This window comes from Mercenaria mercenaria, chromosome 9 (assembly GCF_021730395.1).
Source record: "Mercenaria mercenaria strain notata chromosome 9, MADL_Memer_1, whole genome shotgun sequence".
In the NCBI taxonomy this organism is placed as follows: domain Eukaryota; kingdom Metazoa; phylum Mollusca; class Bivalvia; order Venerida; family Veneridae; genus Mercenaria; species Mercenaria mercenaria.
The window spans coordinates 42,034,333-42,054,385 of record NC_069369.1 but is presented as its reverse complement, the minus strand read 5'-3'; the positions used below and the strand labels follow the sequence as shown (position 1 = coordinate 42,054,385).

General features: G+C 35.4%; 1 protein-coding gene across 3 annotated transcripts in view; it reads left to right on the top strand.

The window, feature by feature from the left end:
- Nucleotides 1-20,053, top strand: part of LOC123546991 (glycerol-3-phosphate acyltransferase 1, mitochondrial-like) — a 183,898-nt gene that overhangs the window by 79,416 nt on the left and 84,429 nt on the right. For all 3 annotated transcript variants that reach the window (XM_045333709.2, XM_045333707.2, XM_045333708.2), the window contains 3 exons: nucleotides 3,881-3,965; nucleotides 5,619-5,715; nucleotides 10,251-10,387. In XM_045333709.2, the coding sequence (XP_045189644.2) occupies nucleotides 3,881-3,965; nucleotides 5,619-5,715; nucleotides 10,251-10,387 (319 nt within the window). The remainder of the gene's footprint in view (nucleotides 1-3,880; nucleotides 3,966-5,618; nucleotides 5,716-10,250; nucleotides 10,388-20,053) is intronic.

Below are 20,053 nucleotides of genomic sequence, written 5' to 3'. Positions count from 1 at the left end.
GTAGGTCTAAAAATAGAAAAACCTTGTGACCTCTCTAGAGGCCATATTTCTCAATGGATCTTCATGAAAATTAGTCAGAATGTTCATCTTGATGATATCTAGATCAAGTTCGAAACTGGGTCACGTGGGGTCAAAAACTAGGTCAGTAGATCTAAAAATAGAAAAACATTGTGACCTCTCTAGAGGCCATATTTTTCAAGAGATCTTCATGAATATTGGTCAGAATGTTAACCTAGATGATATCTAGGTCAAGTTCGAAACTGGGTCACGTGGGGTCAAAAACTAGGTCAGTAGGTCTAAAAATAGAAAAACCTTGTGACCTCTCTAGAGGCCATATTTCTCAATGGATCTTCATAGAAATTGGTCAGAATGTTCACCTTGATGATCTCTAGATCAAGTTTGAAACTGGGTCACGTGCGGTCAAAAACTAGGTCAGTAGGTCTGAAAATAGAAAAAAATTTGTGACCTCTCTAGAGGCCATATTTTTCGCGGGATCTTTATGAAAATTGGTCAGAATGTTCACCTTGATGATATCTAGGTCAGGTTCGAAACTGGATCATGTGCGGTCAATAACTAGGTCAGTAGATCTAAAAATAGAAAAACCTTGTGACCTCTTTAGAGGCCATATTTTTTAAGAGATCTTCATGGAAATAGGTCAGAATGTTCACATTGATGATATCTAGATCAAATTCGAAACTGGGTCACGTGCGGTCAAAAACTAGGTCAGTAGGTCTAAAAATAGAAAAACCTTGTGACCTTTCTAGAGGCCATATTTCTCAATGGATCTTCATGAAAATTAATGAGAATGTTCAGCTTGATGATATCTAGGTCAAGTTCGTAACTGGGTCATGTGCGGTCAAAAACTAGGTCAGTAGGTTGAAAAATAGAAAAACCTTGTGACCTCTCTAGAGGCCATATTTTTCACGAGATCTTCATGAAAATCGGTGAGATTGTTCACCTTGATGATATCTAGGTCAAGTTTAAAAGTGGGTCACGTGCCTTCAAAAACTAGGTCATTAGGTCAAATAATAGAAAAACCTTGTGACCTCTCTAGAGGTCATATTTTTCAATGGAGTTCATGAAAATTGGTCAGAATTTTTTATCTTGATGATATCTAGGTCACATATGCTCAAAACCTAGGTCACTATGACAAATAATAGAAATAACGACGTCATACTCAGTTCAACACTGGGTCATGTGGGGATAGGTGAGCGATTCAGGACCATCATGGTCCTCTTGTTTTACAATGTAATTATGCCTGTTTTTTACGATCAATAGGGCCTCAGTGGCTGAATGGATATGGTTGCTGTCATTGAATTACTTGTCCTTCGTCAGTCTGGATCCGAACCTCACATGGGGTGTAGAATTCATCCTGTTAGGAAGCCATCCAACTGGCTTTTGGAAGGTTGGTGGTTCTACCCAGGTATCCACCTGTGATGAAATAATACCTGGAGGGGCACCTTGGATCTTCATTCACTGTCAAAAGATGGAAAAGTCAACATATGACCTATACATTGTTGGTGTGTCTTTAAACCCAACAGTAGAACCGATACCTTTTTTTGAGTTTTTCTATGCAAGCTGGTATGTCATTACCCACTAAATGGAACAAGGGGTGACTATAGAGGCCAATTTTGACTGTTGCAATACTATTGATATTGCTGAAAGACTATTGCAATACTATTTTATTGCAGGTTACTATTGCGATACTATTGCAATAGTTATTGGCCACCATGTTTTATACAGTAAAACTACCAACTGGCAAACGAGTCGGCCATTTTGTTGCGAATGTCAACGTGTTTAATAACCCAACGCGTCAAAAAAGACAAAAATTGACGGATCGGACTATGGTATACCAGCACTAAATGAAGGGCCCTACCGAACAGTTTGCTATATCATACAAGTACAGTGATTTTTTTGGAAAAATTAAAGGTGCCCATGCCCGCTTAATTGGGAAAAATAAGCACGATAATTACCAAAATTGGGAAAAACAGAAATATGTTTAATTTCCATACTAAGTGATACAAATCTCTATAATTCCTAACTGAATGTTTTTTAAGGGTTTACGTTTTTTCAAAACCACTTTTGGATTTAAAATCATGAAATTTCAGGGTGATAAAATTAATTAAGACACCAGTACAACTTATAAGAATTGTATTTTTCATGTTTCAGTTCATGCCCTTGAAATTTGAAAATGTCCGAAATTTTGACTACCCAAAACTTAATATAATCGCGCCAATTTTAATCTCCAATTTTTCAAAAAACTAGGAGAGATATTGTCATTTTTCATTACCATAAATGATTAACTGGCATAATGGAACATATTTAAACTGACTGAAGTCCATATTTCTCTTGAAAAGCGCCAATATTTTGTTTGTCACGTATTTTCGCGACGGCAGTCTTGATGCGATTTTGATCTCAAAAGGGACGTTTTTGACGTCATTTCTGCCAATTTCATGTTAGATATCGCGGATCTCATGCCAGAATATAAACTGTTACATTTGGGAAATATAATCTTTTAATTTGAGGGGAAAAACATCTCTTATTTGGGGGAAAAAATGACGATTTTTTGGGAAAAAATGGCCTATTTTGGCGAGGGAAAACTACCGAAATTCGGCAGTAAAAATGTGCAAAAAAAATCACTGAAGTAGCCTACTTTCTCCATGTCCATAGTACTTTTTCTCATTTAAGATTAGCAGGTTCATAATGATGTAAATATATTTAATCAAAGTTCTAAGAAATGAAGATAAGAGAACTAAATTTATTAATTACCTCCCAGTCTTCTCAATCCTTTATGGTTACAAGTTTAAGTCTGTGAGGTTAATTATTGTAATGGAGACATAAACATTTTTTGAGGCGCAAATGAAAGCTGGCTCTGTTTCTTGGGTTATAAATTATTAATTATTTCTATATTTACTAAAATTTCAAAACTATCGATTCTTGAAGGAACTATCAGCGATTGTCGGGACACTCAGGATCACAATGCATCGATACTTCAATGTATCGTTACACCCCTAATTGGAACGGATTGAAACTTCACAAGCTTGTTCAGGGTGATAATGCATTGCATAGGCTCCATTACTCTTGGTTGCATTTTCACAAAATAATGCTTCTTTTAATGCCCCTGAGCATATAGTGATTTTTGTTCTGTCTGTTTGTCTGTATGAACCAGATTGCCTATAGCCAATATTAATGACCCAGTTTAGTTCATACTCTCACTCAACAATTCTTGTGACAAGACCTGCAAACTGACCAATATATATAAATTACCTTGACCCTCATATGACCTTCACTTTCAAACTTAAAAATGTTTGGTCCTATAGCCCATATAAATGACCCAATTTAGTTCATACTTACCAGGTACTCAACAAACCTTTTGGCAAGACCTACAAACTGACTTATATATAAATGACTTTGACCCTCATATGACCTTCACCTTCAAACTTAAAACCTGAATAAACAATATTTTTGGTTTCACAGCCTACATAAATAACCTGATTCAGTTCAAATTCACACTCAACAAGCCTTGTTGCAAAACCTACGGACTGGCCTGTATTTGGATGACATTGGTCTTCACCTTTGAACTTAAAACCTTAAAAAACAACATCTTTGGAGCATGAATTTCTGTTCTGAAAAAGCAGCTCCTTGTTTGACTTTTCATTTGAACTTTTTTTAATGACAAGGATTTTGAATAGTGGAGTGTCGCTCTTGTTAGCAATTCACTGAGGCAATTTACCGAGATATGTTACCACTTACGCATGATATTTATTTTAAACCAGCAACCATCAAATATGTTAAAACACTCATTTTTAAACAACTTGCATGAAATATTATTGTATTAACTTAAACAGGTCTCCAGTATTTTCATGATTTCTATTGACAGTTCACCAGGACAGAGCTATGTTGGAAAAGAGAGCCAGGGATATATTGCACAATATGAAATCCAGAGTGTCAAATTTTCTTACCAAGTATGTTAAAATAAATATGCTTTTTCATACTAACTTTCAGTTGGTTCCTTTAGATTTTTAGCTCACCAGAGCACAAAGTGCTCAAGGTGAGCTATTGTGACCGGTCATTGTCCGGCGTTGTGCGGTGTGCATCGTCCGTCGTGCGTTGTCCATCAACATTTGCTTTGTTAACACTCTAGAGACCACATTTGCATCCCTGATCTTTATGAAACTTGGTCAGAATGTTTGTCTTGATGATTTCTAGGCCAAGTTCGAAACGGTCAGAAACAACGTCACTAGGTCAGATCAAATGAAAAATCTTGTTAGTCCACAGTTTGAGTTTGAAACTCATGAGAATTGGTCAGAATGTTTGTCTTGATGACCTCTAGGTCAAGTTCGAATCTGGGTCATGTGGGGTCAAAAACTAGGTCACCCGGGCAAATCAAAGGAAAAGTTTGTTAACACTCTAGAGGCCACGTTTTATGACCCTATCTTCATGAAACTTGGTCAGAATGTTTGTCTTGATGATCTCTAGGTCAGCTTTGAAACTGGGTTATGTAGGGTCAAAAACTAGGTCACTAGGCCAGATCAAAGGAAAATCTTCTTAACACTCTAGAGTCCACAGTTTAAGTTTGAAACTCATGAGAATTGGTCAGCATGTTTGTCTTGTTGACCTCTAGGTCAAGTTTGAATCAGATAAAGAATGTAAGTGTAGAACACCCCTCCCCGCTACCCGCCCCTTCTCTATTAAATCTGATTGCTGCATTCACCATCCCAACCACTTTGACATTGTCAGATAAAAACTTTAAAATTTAAGGAATCAATTGATATAAAAAAATAACATTTTAAGATGATAATAATTATTATCTTTTTGAATACGGACTGAATTGATCCCCATTTTGTTGTAATTGGATACAAAATCAAAGGCTGGACTTTGTCCGTGTTTCTTAAATTCAGCATGGGGGACTTTATATATGTGCGTGTGTGGTTAGGGGAAGGGTACATCAGTTGGAATTAATATGTAATCCAGTCGGAAAAAAAAAATGAAATCCATACTTCAGCTTCTCTTAATTTAACATTTTATTTTCAGTATTGACTTTTAATTATATTACAAGTATCATGTAAGCTAATTGCGCCAGGTGGTAAGTTCTGTGAGATCATATGTTAGGAAATCAAACACAAGCTTTTTTAATTCATGGAAAATATCAATTTTTCATTTTTCTTTACCTAAATCTGTCGAGATGAAAGATTAAAATTGCTGAAAAATAGTTTATTGCCTGTTCTTTATGTATCCAAAATCATCTATTATAATGCGCATTAGTTAAAGTATCTCATTTTGAGCAAGGCAGTTGTGGGTTTGCAAAGATCTACATATATTTTCCTTGTCTTTCGGTGGTTATTTACTATAAAACAGACTCATTATTGATCGAATAGATTGAAATGCAGTATGACATTAATGCAGTTTATAATGTCGGGTCATGTCTTTTTGCCCTACGTAGAGTGCATAGAGTGCGCATGCACAATAATTTACTCCCATTGCTAAGGAAATAGCTATCTGTAAAAACATCTATGGCCCTCAGGTCTTTCTACTGAGAGTACTTTTCTTTTGAAATGTCAGATTTAACTGTCTTTTCAAAAACATGAAATGTAATGAAGTAAGGCATATAATTGTAGGCTGACAGGATGGTTTTTACACCACTTTCTCAGTTTGATGCTCAATGGTCTTGTTGTACACAATGGACAATTGAAAATGGTGAAAACAGCATCTCAGGTACGTAACAGTCCCAGATGATATTTAAATGACAATCAGACAATAGTTATGATAATTATTCTTGCCCCTTATTTATTTGTGTTATATATATTATATAAATAGCCAAGTACTATAAATATATGACTTACCTTCAGTGTGAATTCTCAAAAACATTAGTTGTATGTGATGAAGCTTAAGATTTAAAAAAGAAAAAGTTTCTACTAAAAAAAGGGATTTTGTTTTGTCGTCTCCAGTTTATATTAATTTACACTATTGTAATTACTTTTTTTACCAAAAGAATATATAATATAGAATAAAGAACAGTATTACACTATTTTCTTATGTCTCCCTTTTTTGTGTCATTAGTTATGATGGCTAATTGAAAAAAAGTTATATACATATGCACATAAACACACACATTTATATATTTGTAATATATATATAATTCTCTTCCAGCATACATACACACTATTTTAAACGTATTGAATATGATTTTCATCTACCGTTATTTCAACAAAAGATCATTTTTAGCTCGACTATTCAAAGAATAGGTAGAGCTACTGGACTCACCTGTGCATCGGCGTCCGCGTCCCAATTTGGTTAAGTTTTTAGCTTATCTGATTTTTTGGGGGAAAAAAGATGAGTTATTGTCATCACTTGATCTTATTCGGCATCTGCGTAGGCGTTGCCTGGTTAAGTTTTATGTTTAGGTCAGCTTTTCTCCTAAACTATCACCGCTATTGCTTTAAAACTTGCAACACTTGTTCATTATCAAAAGCTGACTCTGTACAGCAAGGAACATAACTCCATCCTGCTTTTTGCAAGAATAATGGCCCCTTTTGGACTTAGAAAATATCAGATTTCTTGGTTAAGTTTTGCGCTTAGGTCAAATTTTCTCCTTAACAGTCAAAGCTATTGCTTTAAAACTTGGAGCAGTTATTCGCCATTAAAAGCTGACTCTGCACAGCAAGTACCTTAACTCTGCATTGCTTTTTTGCAAGAATTATGGCCCCTTTTGGACTTAGAAAATCATTGGTATGACAATATTTCTGTTGTACAGAGACAAAAAAATCAGATGAGCGTCTGCACCCGCAAGGCGGTGCTCTTGTTTATGTAAGCTGGTATCTCAGTAACCACTTGTGGGAATGGATTGAAACTCGACACACTTATTTACTGTGATTTACAGGTTCCAAAACTATTTTGCTTTTTAACAAAATTATGCCCCTTTTTCGACTTAGAAATTTTTGGTTAAGTTTTTGTATGTAAGACGGTATCTCAGTACCCACTTACGGGAATGGATGGAAACTTCACACACTTGTCCATTGTCATGAGCTGATCTGATTGTACAGGTTCCATAACCCCCCACCCCGTTTTGCATTTTTACAAAATTATTATCCTTTTTAGCTCATCTGATTTTTTGAAAAAAAATGATGAGTTATTGTCATCACTTGAGCGGTTGTCGGCGTCGGCGTCTGCGTCGGCGTTGCCTGGTTAAGTTTTATGTTTAGGTCAGCTTTTCTCCTAAACTATCAAAGCTATTGCTTTGAAACTTGGAATACTTGTTCACCATCATAAGCTGACCCTGTATAGCAAGAAACATAACTCCATCTTGCTTTTTGCAAGATTTATGGCCCCTTTTGTACTTAGAAAATATCAGATTTCTTGGTTAAGTTTTATGTTTAGGTCAACTTTTCTCCTAAACTATCAAAGCTATTGCTTTGAAACTTGGAATACTTGTTCACCATCATAAGCAGACCCTGTACATCAAGAAACATAACTCCATCTTGCTTTTTGCAAGATTTATTGCCCCTTTTGGACTTAGAAAATCAGTTTTCTTGGTTAAGTTTTATGTTTAGGTCAGCTTTTATCCTAAACTATCAAAGCTATTGCTTTAAAAACTTGCAACACTTGTTCACCATCATAAGTTGACCCTGTACAGCAAGAAACATAACTCCATCCTGCTTTTTGCAAGATTTATGGCCCCTTTTGGACTTAGAAAATATCAGATTTCTTGGTTAAGTTTTATGTTTAGGTCAACTTTTTCTCTTAAACTATCTAAGCTATTGCTTTGAAACTTGCAACACTTGTTCACCATCATAAGCTGACCCTGTACAGCAAGCAACATAACTCCATCTTGCTTTTTGCAATAATTATTGCCCCTTTTGGACTTAGAAAATCATTTTCTTGGTTGAGTATTATGTGTAAGTCAACTTTTCTCATAAACTATCAAAGCTATTGCTTTAAAACTTGCAATAGTTTTTCACCATCATAAGTGGACACTGTACATCAAGAAACATAACTCTTTTCTGCTTTTTGCAAGAATGATGGCCCTTTTTAGACTTAGAAAATCATGGGTAGGACAATATTTCTATTACACAAAAAAAATCAGATGAGCGTCAGCACCCGCAAGGCGGTGCTCTTGTTCAACTTTGATATTCATTCCCCCCCCCCCCCCCCCATTTTGCATTTTTACAAAATTATGATCCTTTTTCGACTTTGATATTCATTCAGTTGACAAAATTGTTGAATATTCAAGTGTTGCTCTTGTTTTTTTATGATAATTTATTTTACCTTGAATGAATGTTATTTTTAGTCCCCTACTGGTACAAGGGGCTATAGGAAAGCCCTCCGTCCGTCTGTCTGTCCATCGTGCAATTACTCAAAAAGTATTCAAGCTAAGTTCATAAAAGTTGGTTTGTGTATAGAGGGCAAGATGTAGATAATGCACATACATGACTTATGCTTGTAGATCAAAGGTCACTATTGAAAGTCAAGTGAAAATTGTTTTCGCTCTATAACTTTTATGTGCATTGATGAATTATCTTAGTGGTACACTCAAACGTCCCCCATGATGAGACAGTTTGTCTACACATGACCTATGCTTGTCGGTTAAAGGTCAAGTTCAGTGTTAAAGGTCAAGTGAAAATTTGTTTCTGCCCCATAACTTTTAATTGCATTGAAGGATTTTTTTATTACTACACAGAAATGTTTCCCATGATTAGACTATTTGTCATGCACATGACCCAAGGTTGTCGGTCAAAGGTCAAGGTCACTGTTGAAGGTCAAGTAAAAATTTGTTTCCGCTCCATAACTTTTATGTGTGTTGATGGAGTTTCCTAATACTGCACACAAATGTTAACTATTAAAATTTAAGTAAAAATAGTTTTTCGTTTCTTAGCTCCTAACACTATCAAAGTTTTATACTGATAGGTGACTTCTGTATTGCCATTGCAATACTTGGCCACTTGTCCTTTCTATATTGATCGTTATTTTTAAATAATGCAGAAATGACTCAAAACATGGAATTCTTCTTCTATTCTTCATTTGAAATATAAAAAAACTTTACCAAATAAATGATAAAGTTTAATACATCTACACCTCACAATACAAAACTTACACTTTCTATATCAAACTTTACTACAATTTCCTTTTGTTTAAGAAATAGTTAATTTGTTCCACAAAACTTGTATATAGCAACATTCCCAGAATAAAATGCTCATAGTTTGCAGGCTGCAAATTACAAAAATGAGAAAGCATGGGCAAAAAAAATGTATTTTTAGACAAATTGCCCTATGCTAATGAAAGTTGTTTTTGTGCCAGCCATGAGTGGTTGGGGCATATAGATTTGGTCTTGTCTATCTGTCCCAAAAGAGTTTGTAACAGGCCTAGCTCAAAAAGTATTTGATATGAATTGATGAAACCTTGCTTGAGTCTTTATCATGGTATGAACTTGCACACCTCATATTTTTCGTCTGGCTCCGCCCCCCCCCCCCCCCCCATTTCCAGAGTTATTGCCCCTGAAATAGTAAAAAATGCACATTTTCACCTTGTGATGCACCTAGCTCAAAAAGTACTTGATATAAATTGATGAAACCTTGCATTAGTCTTATCATGATAGGAACTTATGTACATCATATTTTTCGTCTGGCTCCGCCCCCTATTTCTAAAGTTATGGCCCCTGAAATAGTCAGAAATGCACATTTTCACTTTGTGACGCGCTTAGCTCAAAAAGTATTTCATATAAATTGATGAAACCTTGCATGCATCTTTATCATGATATGAACTTGCGTACCTCCTATTTTTCTTCTGCCTCTGCCCCCTATTTCCAGAGTTATGGCCCCTGAAATAGTCAAAAATGCACATTTTCACCTTGTGACGTGCCTAACTCAAAAAGTATTTGATATAAATTAATGAAACCTTGCATGAGTCTTTATCATGATGTGACCATGCACACTTTACATTCTTCTTGAGATTTTAGCGCTAATTACATAGTTATGGCCCTTGAAATAGCCAAAAGGTATATGGCCTAGAATAATGAATCCTTTATATAAAATATTTGTTGAGGCTATACCCCCTTAAGACTGCAAACATTTGAATTATTGCCCCTTATTTGTGACAAATGTATATGTGGGGGCACACCCTGTGTCCTACAGACACATTAAAGTTTTCCAAAATATTTGAATTTGCAGCTTTCATTTGCATGTTAAATTGAATTGTTTTATCTTACTGAGGGTACTTTCTGTCAGTATTTGATGTGTATTATATGTTTTTTACAGAGAGGTGTACCATTGTTGTTCCTGCCCTTACACAAGAGCCACCTGGATTATATAATCATCACATTTATAATGTGGAATTTCGATATTAAAAATCCAAACATTGCTGCTGGTGATAACCTTAATATCCCGTTTTTTGGGTAAAGTTCTTTTTATTGTTCTGTATAAATTTTATGCTCCCTTTCAAAGAAGAGGGGGTATATTGTTTTGCTCATGCTGATCAATAAGTCTTTTGGTTGGTAGACACTTAGCGTGCTGTCTAAAGTCTCTAAAATGCCTACATTTTCCTACTATTTTTAGCTCACCTGAGCCAAAGGCTTATGGTGAGCTTTTGTGACTGCTCAATGTCCGTCGTGCGATGTGCGTCATGCGTCCATCAACATTTTCTAAAAAAAAATCTTCTTGAAAACCACTGAGCAGAATTACACCAAACTTCACAGGAATGATCCTTGGGTGGTCCCCTTTCAAAATTTTTCAAAGAATTTAATTCCATGCAGAACTCTGGTTGCCATGGCAACTGAAAGGAAACACTTTAAAAATCTTCTTGTCCAAAACTGCAAGGCATAGGGCCTTGATATTTGGCATGTGAGATCATCTTATGGTCCTCTATCAAGATTGTTCAAATTGTGCCCTGGGGGTGGGAGGGGTCACAAGTTTTACATAGACTTATATAGTAAAAAACTTTAAAAATCTTCTTATCTAAAACCACAGGACCTAGGCCTTTGATATTTGGTATGTAGCATTGCTTTGTGGTCCTCTATCAAAATAATTCAAATTATGCCCCTGGGATGAAAAGAGGCCCTGTCCGTCCCGGGGAGGGTGGGGGGGGGGGAGGGGGGGGGGGGTTGGGGTCTCAAGTTTTACATAGACTTATATAGGAAAAAAACTTTAAAAACCTTCTTGCCTTAAACTGCAAGACCTAGGCTTTTGATATTAAGTATGTTGCCTTTCCTAGTGTTTCTCTACCAAAAATTTTCAAATAATGTCCCTAGGGTGGTACCAAGTTTAACATAGACTTATATAGGGAAAAAAAAATAAAGATCTTCTTGTCTGAAAGTTCAAGGCCTGGGCCTTTGATATTTGGTATGTAGTATTGCTTGGTGGTTCTCTAACAAGTTTGTTTAGATTGTGCCCCTGGGGTGAAAAGAGGCACCACCCCAGGGTCACACGTTGTAATTATGAGTTAAAAAGGAAAAAAATACTTAAAAAATGATCAGATCATATTTCCTAGACTGTTTAATTATAATTACCTGATGACCCCAAGCGATTAGGGATCACTTGACTGTGACCTTGACCTACTGACCTACTTTCTTGTTTTTTAAGATACAGCCTTGAAATTTGGATGACATGTACAGTTTTGCACACTGATATTAAAACTGACTTTCAATTACCATGAATGTGACCTACTGACCTACCTTCTTAATATTTTAGCATCATTTAGCCATTTGAAACATGTGGCTCATATTACTCAGGTGAGCGATTCAGGGTCATCATGACCCTCTAGTTCAATTTTGCTAAAATTCCTAAAAAATGAAAAATCAAAGGGAATTCCTTAAATGCCCTACTTTGTCCCTCTAAATTCCTATTTTTATTATAAAATTGGAGTTTTGGAAGTACTTCATGCTAAGTTTGTTTTAATGTAGATTTATAGGTCTTCTTATTCAGTGCAAGCAGTTTCAAAGGTCACAAGGGCCAGAACCTTGAACACAATAGCCCTAACAGTTGCCACCCAATAACTTGAGAACCACTCGCCCCAGAACCTTCGAATTAGGTAGCATGATTGGGCTTATGAAGAAGATGATCCTTAATGTTTTTGGGGTAAGTAGGTCGCAGGTCAAGGTCACCTAGGCCCAAACCTAGAAAACTGTTTCCACCCAATTACTGAAGAACCACTTGACAAGGGACCTTCAAACTTGGTAGCATGATTAGGCTTATAAATTAGATGACCCCTATTCTTTTTATCTCACCTGTCACATAGTGACAAGGTGAGCTTTTGTGATCACCCTTCTTCCGTCGTCAGTGCATGCATGCGTGCGTCAGCAATTTCGTGTCTGCATGATAGAGGTTTCATTTATGACTTTATTTTAACCAAACTTGCACACAACTTTTATCACCATAAGATCTCGGTTCCTTTCTTGAACTGGCCAGATCCCATTATGGGTTCCAGAGTTATGGCCCCTGAAAGGGCCAAAATTAGCTATTTTGACCTTGTCTGCACCATAGCGGCTTTATTTATGATTTGATTTTTACCAAACTTGCACACAACTTGTATCACCTTAAGATCTTGATTCCTTTCTTGAACTGGCCAGATTCCGTTATGGGTTCCAGAGTTACGGCCCCTGAAAGGGCCAGAATTAGCTATTTTGACCTTGTCTGCACAATAGCAGCTTCATTTATGATTTTATTTTAACCAAACTTGCACACAACTTGTATCACCATAAGATCTTGGTTCCTTTCTTGAACTGGCCAGATTCCATTATGGGTTCCAGAGTGATGGCCCCTGAAAGGACCAGAATTAGCTATTTTGACTTTGTCTGCACAATAGCAGCTTCATTTTTGATTTGAATTTAATCAAACTTGCACTAAACTTGTGTCACCATAAGATCTCTGTTCCTTTCTTGAACCGGCCAGATCCCATAATGGGTTCCAGAGTTATGGCCCCTGCAAGGGCCAAAATTAGCTATTTTGACCTTGTCTGCACAATAGCAGCTTCATTTATGATTTTATTTTAACCAAACTTGCACACAACTTGTATCACCACAAGATCTTGGTTCCTTTCTTGAACTGGCCAGATTCCATTATGGGTTCCAGAGTGATGGGCCCTGAAAGGACCAGAATAAGCTATTTTGACCTTGTCTGCACAATAGCAGCTTCATTTTTGATTTGAATTTAATCAAACTTGCACAAAACTTGTGTCACCATAAGATCTCGGTTCCTTTCTTGAACTGGCCAGATCCCATAATGGGTTCCAGAGTTATGGCCCCTGAAAAGGCCAAAATTAGCTATTTTGACCTTGTCTGCACAATAGCAGCTTCATTTATGATTTGATTTTAACCAAACTTGCACACAACTTGTATCACCATAATATCTCGATTCCTTTTTATACGCCCGAAGGGATGTATTATGTTATCGCCTCGGTGTCCGTCTGTCTGTCTGTCTGTTGGTTAGCAATTTCCCTTCCACTCTGTAACTCTTGAACCCCTTGAAGGATTTCAAAGAAACTTGACACAAATGTTCACCTCATCGAAACGACGTGCAGAGCGCATGTTTCGGATGGCTCACTTCAAGGTCAAGGTCACACTTAGGGGTCAAAGGTCATATGACTTTGTTTTATGTGTATATTGCTCTGCATTTGCGTTGCATTGCAGTGCTCTTGTTTTTATTTGGCAGATCCTTCTATTGTTCACTTAACAATAATTTTTTTTTTAATTACTTCCCTTTTACATTACTATAAATAGCTTATTTTTAGTAACTTTTTTATTATTGGCCGTAGGGAAAAACCGAGACCACTTTTCTGTGGTACAACATGGATGGTACCTCCAAATTTTAGGTGTATTTTGACATATCTGTACCTTGTAAGATTTTTTTTCTTTTTTTGGTTAAACTTCTTCCCTATGTTGTTCCTGTCCTTTTGTCACAAACTGACATATGGGCCTCATTGTATCTGTAGCGTAAATGCAGGTATTGCATCATCTTTTTGTAAATTTTTGAGTTATTAAGGTAAATGTCAGATTTTATGCATAAAATACCTCTCATATTTTTCTGTATTTCATAACTTAAATTTCCATGTAAATTTTATTAAATTCGGTTCGGTAATAAGAAAGTTGATATTTTATAAACTTCAGTAATTCATGTTTTTATCCCCAAAACCACTATAACGGGCCTAAAATTGTCAATTTCAATCCGCGCCAAAGTAGTCAGATTTCCCGGCTATATCATGATTCCCGTGGAAATACAAATAGTCAGAGTACACGCATAAGCCGTGAATCCCATGAAATTTAGTATTTGGTGGGACATTACCCTACAAATAGACTGGACTAGATATGCCTAGCGCACACCACATTTCGACATTAGACGAATCTATGTCAAATTGATTTTTCTTGGCAGAAATTTATGCTCGATCGAGGTAAGAAGTTTATTTGTTAGATTTTTGTATGATTTTTGAATTACGATTTTTATTTAGTAAATTTTTGTTCATTTTACATAATTTTGCAACATTTACTTTTCGGCTTGTGATTTTGGCTAGTTTCGGTATGTCAAGATAATTTATTAAATTTTTCAGACTTTTGTAAATTATTTCGAAAGAGGAGTCTAAAATGTTTCATTTCTATAAGCTGTAAGATTTGTACTGAAATTTGTGTAACATGATAATTGTAAAGTACTCTTTGTCATAAACATATGTCAAACATTTCATTGTTAATTATGGAACGCCATTACTGCATATTGTATTGTAATGTATAAATCTATATGGCAAGTCTAGTACTTTGTATGTAATATATTATTGTAATTTGAAATTGTGTGCCAGTCTATAGCATATACATACAATGTCCGTTTTGTTGTATGGCATTAGATATTATATTGATGCCAACTATGGTATAACGTTTGATTTGCATTGAATTTTGTTAATTTGTAGTTGTAAATAATAGCTGCAGTTTATCATTTCCGTATCTATAATTTTTCATCATAAACTTTTCATATCTTTTCCATACTTTAACTTTAGACTTTTAAGTAAGTAATTTTAGACGGAGGTATGGTGTACCCAAAGGAGCAGTTTTATGCCCTGACTTATTTGTTTTGCTATGGTGCTTACCATATGTTATATATTTTAGCTTCTTCCGCCAAACGATTTTTACCTGGTGATGATGTCACGACCCGGAAGTACAATACCCGAGGTTCATTTGTCCTCACTCGCCTGGATGTGATTTTCCCAGCGCAGAGCTTTCGTCCAATGGTTGTGCCGTAAACCGCAAAGACGATGATTTTTGTTATCCTCTGAAGTCAGCTTAGGAATGCAATCACCTACCATCATAGGGAGCCAAAACAGAGTCAACGTATTCACGGTTTAAAGGGACTTTACTTGAAGATATGTTGTATTTTTGTGCTACTTAAAGTTCGAAATTAATGGAAACAACTGTGCCACGTCACGTTAAAACGGAACTGTCAGTGTTAGAACTTTATATCTAGAGACACTGAGCTCAGATTTTCTTTCTTTCTTTCTTATAGTCAGATTTTTTTTTCATTTATCATTTATTAATTGTAGATAATCATTTTCTGTAAATAAATTTGTAAATATTGTAATGGGTGTCGATTTGTTCTGATACTTATTGTCCCCGGTACGTCCATCCTGTCACACCTTTGGACTTAGATATTTTTTCTAAGGACCTTGTCCTTCAGTGCAATGATAACAGGTGAGCGATATAGGGCCATTATGGCCCTCTTGTTTGTGTCAATAGGTCACAAGGCCTGAACCTTGAAAACTGCTTCTGCACAATAACTTAAGAACAACTGACCCAGAACCTTCAAACTTGGTAGCATGAATGGGCTTTTGAAGTAGATGACTCCTAGTGTTTTGGGGTCAGTAGGTCAAAGGTCAAGGTCACAAGGGACCGAACCTTGAAAACAATTACTGCCCAATAACTTGAGAACCACTCGCACCAGAACCTTCAGATTTGGTAGATTGATTGGGCTTATGAAGAAGATGACCTTAAATGTTTTTGGGGTAAGTGGGTTGAAGGTCAAGGTCACTGTAGCCCCAGACCTTGAAAACACTTTCAGCTCAATAACTTTAGAACCACTTGACCCAGAACCATCAAACTTGGTAGCTTGATTGGGTTATGAAGTAGATTACCCCTATAGTTTTTAAGGTCAAGGTCACACAGGGACCTAAACCTTGAAAATGGACCCAATAACTTGAGAACCATTCAACCAAAAACCTTAAAACTTGGTAGCAAGATTGGACTTATGAAGTTATTTTGGGGGTTAGTAGGTGAAATCTTAGTGATCACGGGACTGAAAATGGGACAGCCCATCACGGGGGACATATGTGTTTTGCAATCATCTCTTGTTAATTTTTTGTCAGTCCAATGTCAGATATCAGAATTAGTTTGTAGGATTTCGATAAGACATTGTAGAAATGTTAACTTCTGTAATGAAATGCAGCCCTGCAATTTTCATTTGGATTGCTTGAGGAAGACAAGCTTTACAGCCCTTTGTACATACATATATATAGTACATAAATATTCCATTTTCTGTCTGTCCAGAGTCATATCTCAGACATGTTTTACTGGATTTCAAATACACTTGGTAGAAATGTTTACTGCTGTAGGGAAATGCAGCCCTGCAAGTTTCAGAGAAATTGCTTTAAGAACATGAGATTTATGGTCCTTTGTACTTACATTTATAGTACATAAATAGTCCATTTTCTGTCCATCTGACCGACAGGAAATGTAGCCCTGGAAGTTTCATATAGCTTGCTTGAAGAAAACAAGATTTATGGTCCTTTGTACATTACATAAGTAGTGCCTGTCCTTCAGTATTTCATTGTAAATTTATCAGCATTCTAAGGTCCATTTTTAGCTCAACTGAGCACAAAGTGCTCAGAGGTGAGCTTTTGTGATCACCCTGTGTCCGTCTGTCGTCTACAGTTTGACTGTTAACACTCTAGAGGTCACAATTTTGGCCCAGTCTTACTGAAACTTGGTCAGGATGTTACTCTGAATAAAATCTTGGACAAGTTCGATATTGGATCATCTTGGGTCAAAAACTAGGTCACCAGGTCAAATCAAAGGAAAAGCTTGTTAACACTCTAGAGGCCACATTTATGACTGTATCTTCATGAAACTTGGTCAGAATGTTAATCTTGATGATCTGTAGGTCAAGCTCGAATCTGGGTCAGGTGGGTTCAAAAACTAGGTCACCAGGTCAAATCAAAGGAAAAGCTTGTCAACACTCTAGAGGCCACATTGATGACTATATCTTCATGAAACTTGGTCAGAATGTTAATCTTGATGATCTTTAGGTCAGTTTCAAATCTTGGTCAGGTAGGGTCAAAAACTAGGTCACCAGGTCAAATCAAAGGAAAAGCTTGTTAACACTAGAGGCCACATTTATGACTATATTTTCATGAAACTTGGTCAGAATGTTAATCTTGATGATCTTTAGGTCAGGTTCAAATCTAGGACAAGTGGAGTCAGAAACTAGGTCACCAAGTCAAATCAAAGGTAAAGCTCGTTAACACTCTAGAGGCCACATTTATGACTATATCTTAATGAAACTTGGTCAGACTGTTAGCCTTGATGATCTTTAGGTCATGTTCAAATGTGAGTCATGTGGGGTTAAAAACTAGGTCACCAGGTCAAATCAAATTTAAATTTTGTTTACACTCTAGACTCTACATTTATGATAATATCTCTATGAAACTTGGTCAGAATGTTAAACTTGATGATCTTTAGGTCATTTTCAAATCTGGGTCAGGTGGGGTCAAAAACTAGGTCACCAGGTCAAATCAAAGGAAAAGCTTGTTAACACGTAGAGGCCACATTTATGACCATACCGTAATGAAACTTGGTCAGACTGTTGATCTTGATCTTTAGGTCAAGTTCAAATCTTGGTCAGGTGGGATCAAAATCTAGGTCACTAGGTCAAATCAAAGGAAAAGCTTGTTAACACTCTAGAGGCAATATTTATGACTGTATCTTCATGAAACTTGGTCAGAATGTTAACTTTGATGATCTTTAGGTCAGGTTCGAATCTGGTTCATTTGGAATGTGACCTACTGACCTACTTTTTTGTTTTTTAAGATACAGCCATGAAATTTGGATGACATGTACAGTTTTGCACACTGATCTTAAAACTGACTTCAGTGACCATTTTTTTTTTAATGTGACCTACTGACCTACTTTCTTCAGGTGAGCGATACAGGACCTTCAGGGCCCTCTTGTTTTGCTTTGGGATATTGTGACAAAGCTTAGTATGTTTGTTGCTTTCTGGAAGGCCGCTGAGATAAGCACACCAATTTAAACCTGGTGAATAGGTTACTTTCATACAGACCAATGTTTTTGTTTTTTGGGGTAGCTTGGGTCAGTCATTGTTACTAAGTATAGAAAAATGCTTTTCAATCAATAATTTAGTCAGGAATGATTAGCTAGCAAAGAGACCTAAATTCAGTTGTCTTTAAGTGCTTTTTATAGGCAGAGGGTTAAACCATTATCTAGTTCAATGTAGGATACATGCAATACACTAAATTTGCTTGTTGATTTGCTTTGTTCACTGGGAGTTATAGATAACATAAATGGGAAGTTTACTGGGATTTATAGAAAATAAGTGGGAATTTTATTTGTTCACTGGGATCTATAGAAAATAAATGGGAAGTTTATTTGTCCACTGGGATCTATAGAAAATAAATGGGAAGTTTAATTGTCCACTGGGAGTTATAGATAAGATAAATGGGAAGTTTACTGGGATTTATAGAAAATAAATAGGAATTTTATTTGTTCACTGGGATCTATAGAAAATAAATGGGAATTTTATTTGTTCACTTGGATCTGTAGAAAATAAATGGGAAGTTTATTTGTTCACTGTGATTTATAGAAAATAAATGGGAAATTTTTTTGTTAACTGTGATTTATAGAAAATAAATGGGAAGTTTATTTGTTCACTGTGATTTATAGAAAATAAATGGGAAATTTATTTGTTAACTGGGATTTATAGATAAAATAAATGGGAAGTTTATTTGTTCACAGTGATTTATAGAAAATAAGTGGGAATTTTATTTGTTAACTGGGATTTATAGAAAATAAATGGGAAGTTTATTTGTTCACTGTGATTTATAGAAAATAAATGGGAAATTTATTTGTTAACTGGGATTTATGGATAAAATAAATGGGAATTTTATTTGTTCACTGTGATTTATAGAAAATAAATCGGAATTTTATTTGTTAACTGGGATTTATAGATAAAATAAATGGGAATTTTATTTGTTCACTGGGAGTTAATGAAAATAAATGGGAAATTTATTTGTTAACTGGGATTTATAGAAAATAAATGGGAAGTTTATTTGTTCACTGTGATTTATAGAAAATAAATGGGAAATTTATTTGTTCACTGTGATTTATAGAAAATAAATGGGAAATTTATTTGTTAACTGGGATTTATAGATAAAATAAATGGGAATTTTATTTGTTCACTGTGATTTATAGAAAATAAATGGGAATTTTATTTGTTAACTGGGATTTATAGATAAAATAAATGGGAATTTTATTTGTTCACTGGGATTTATAGAAAATAAATGGGAAATTTATTTGTTAACTGGGATTTATAGAAAATAAATGGGAATTTTATTTGTTCACTGGGATTTATAGAAAATAAATGGGAAATTTATTTGTTAACTGGGATTTATAGATAAAATAAATGGGAAGTTTATTTGTTCACTGTGATTTATAGAAAATAAATGGGAAATTTATTTGTTAACTGGGATTTATAGATAAAATAAATGGGAAGTTTATTTGTTAACTGGGATTTATTGATAACATATATGTGGAAGTTTTATTTGTTTACTGGGATTTATAGAAAATAAATGGGAAATTTATTTGTTAACTGGGATTTATAGATAAAATAAATGGGAAATTTATTTGTTAACTGGGATTTATAGATAAAATAAATGGGAATTTTATTTGTTCACTGGGATTTATAGATAACATAAATGGGAAATTTATTTGTTAACTGGGATTTATTGATAACATATATGTGGAAGTTTTATTTGTTTACTGGGATTTATAGATAAATGGGAATCTTATTTGTTCACTTAG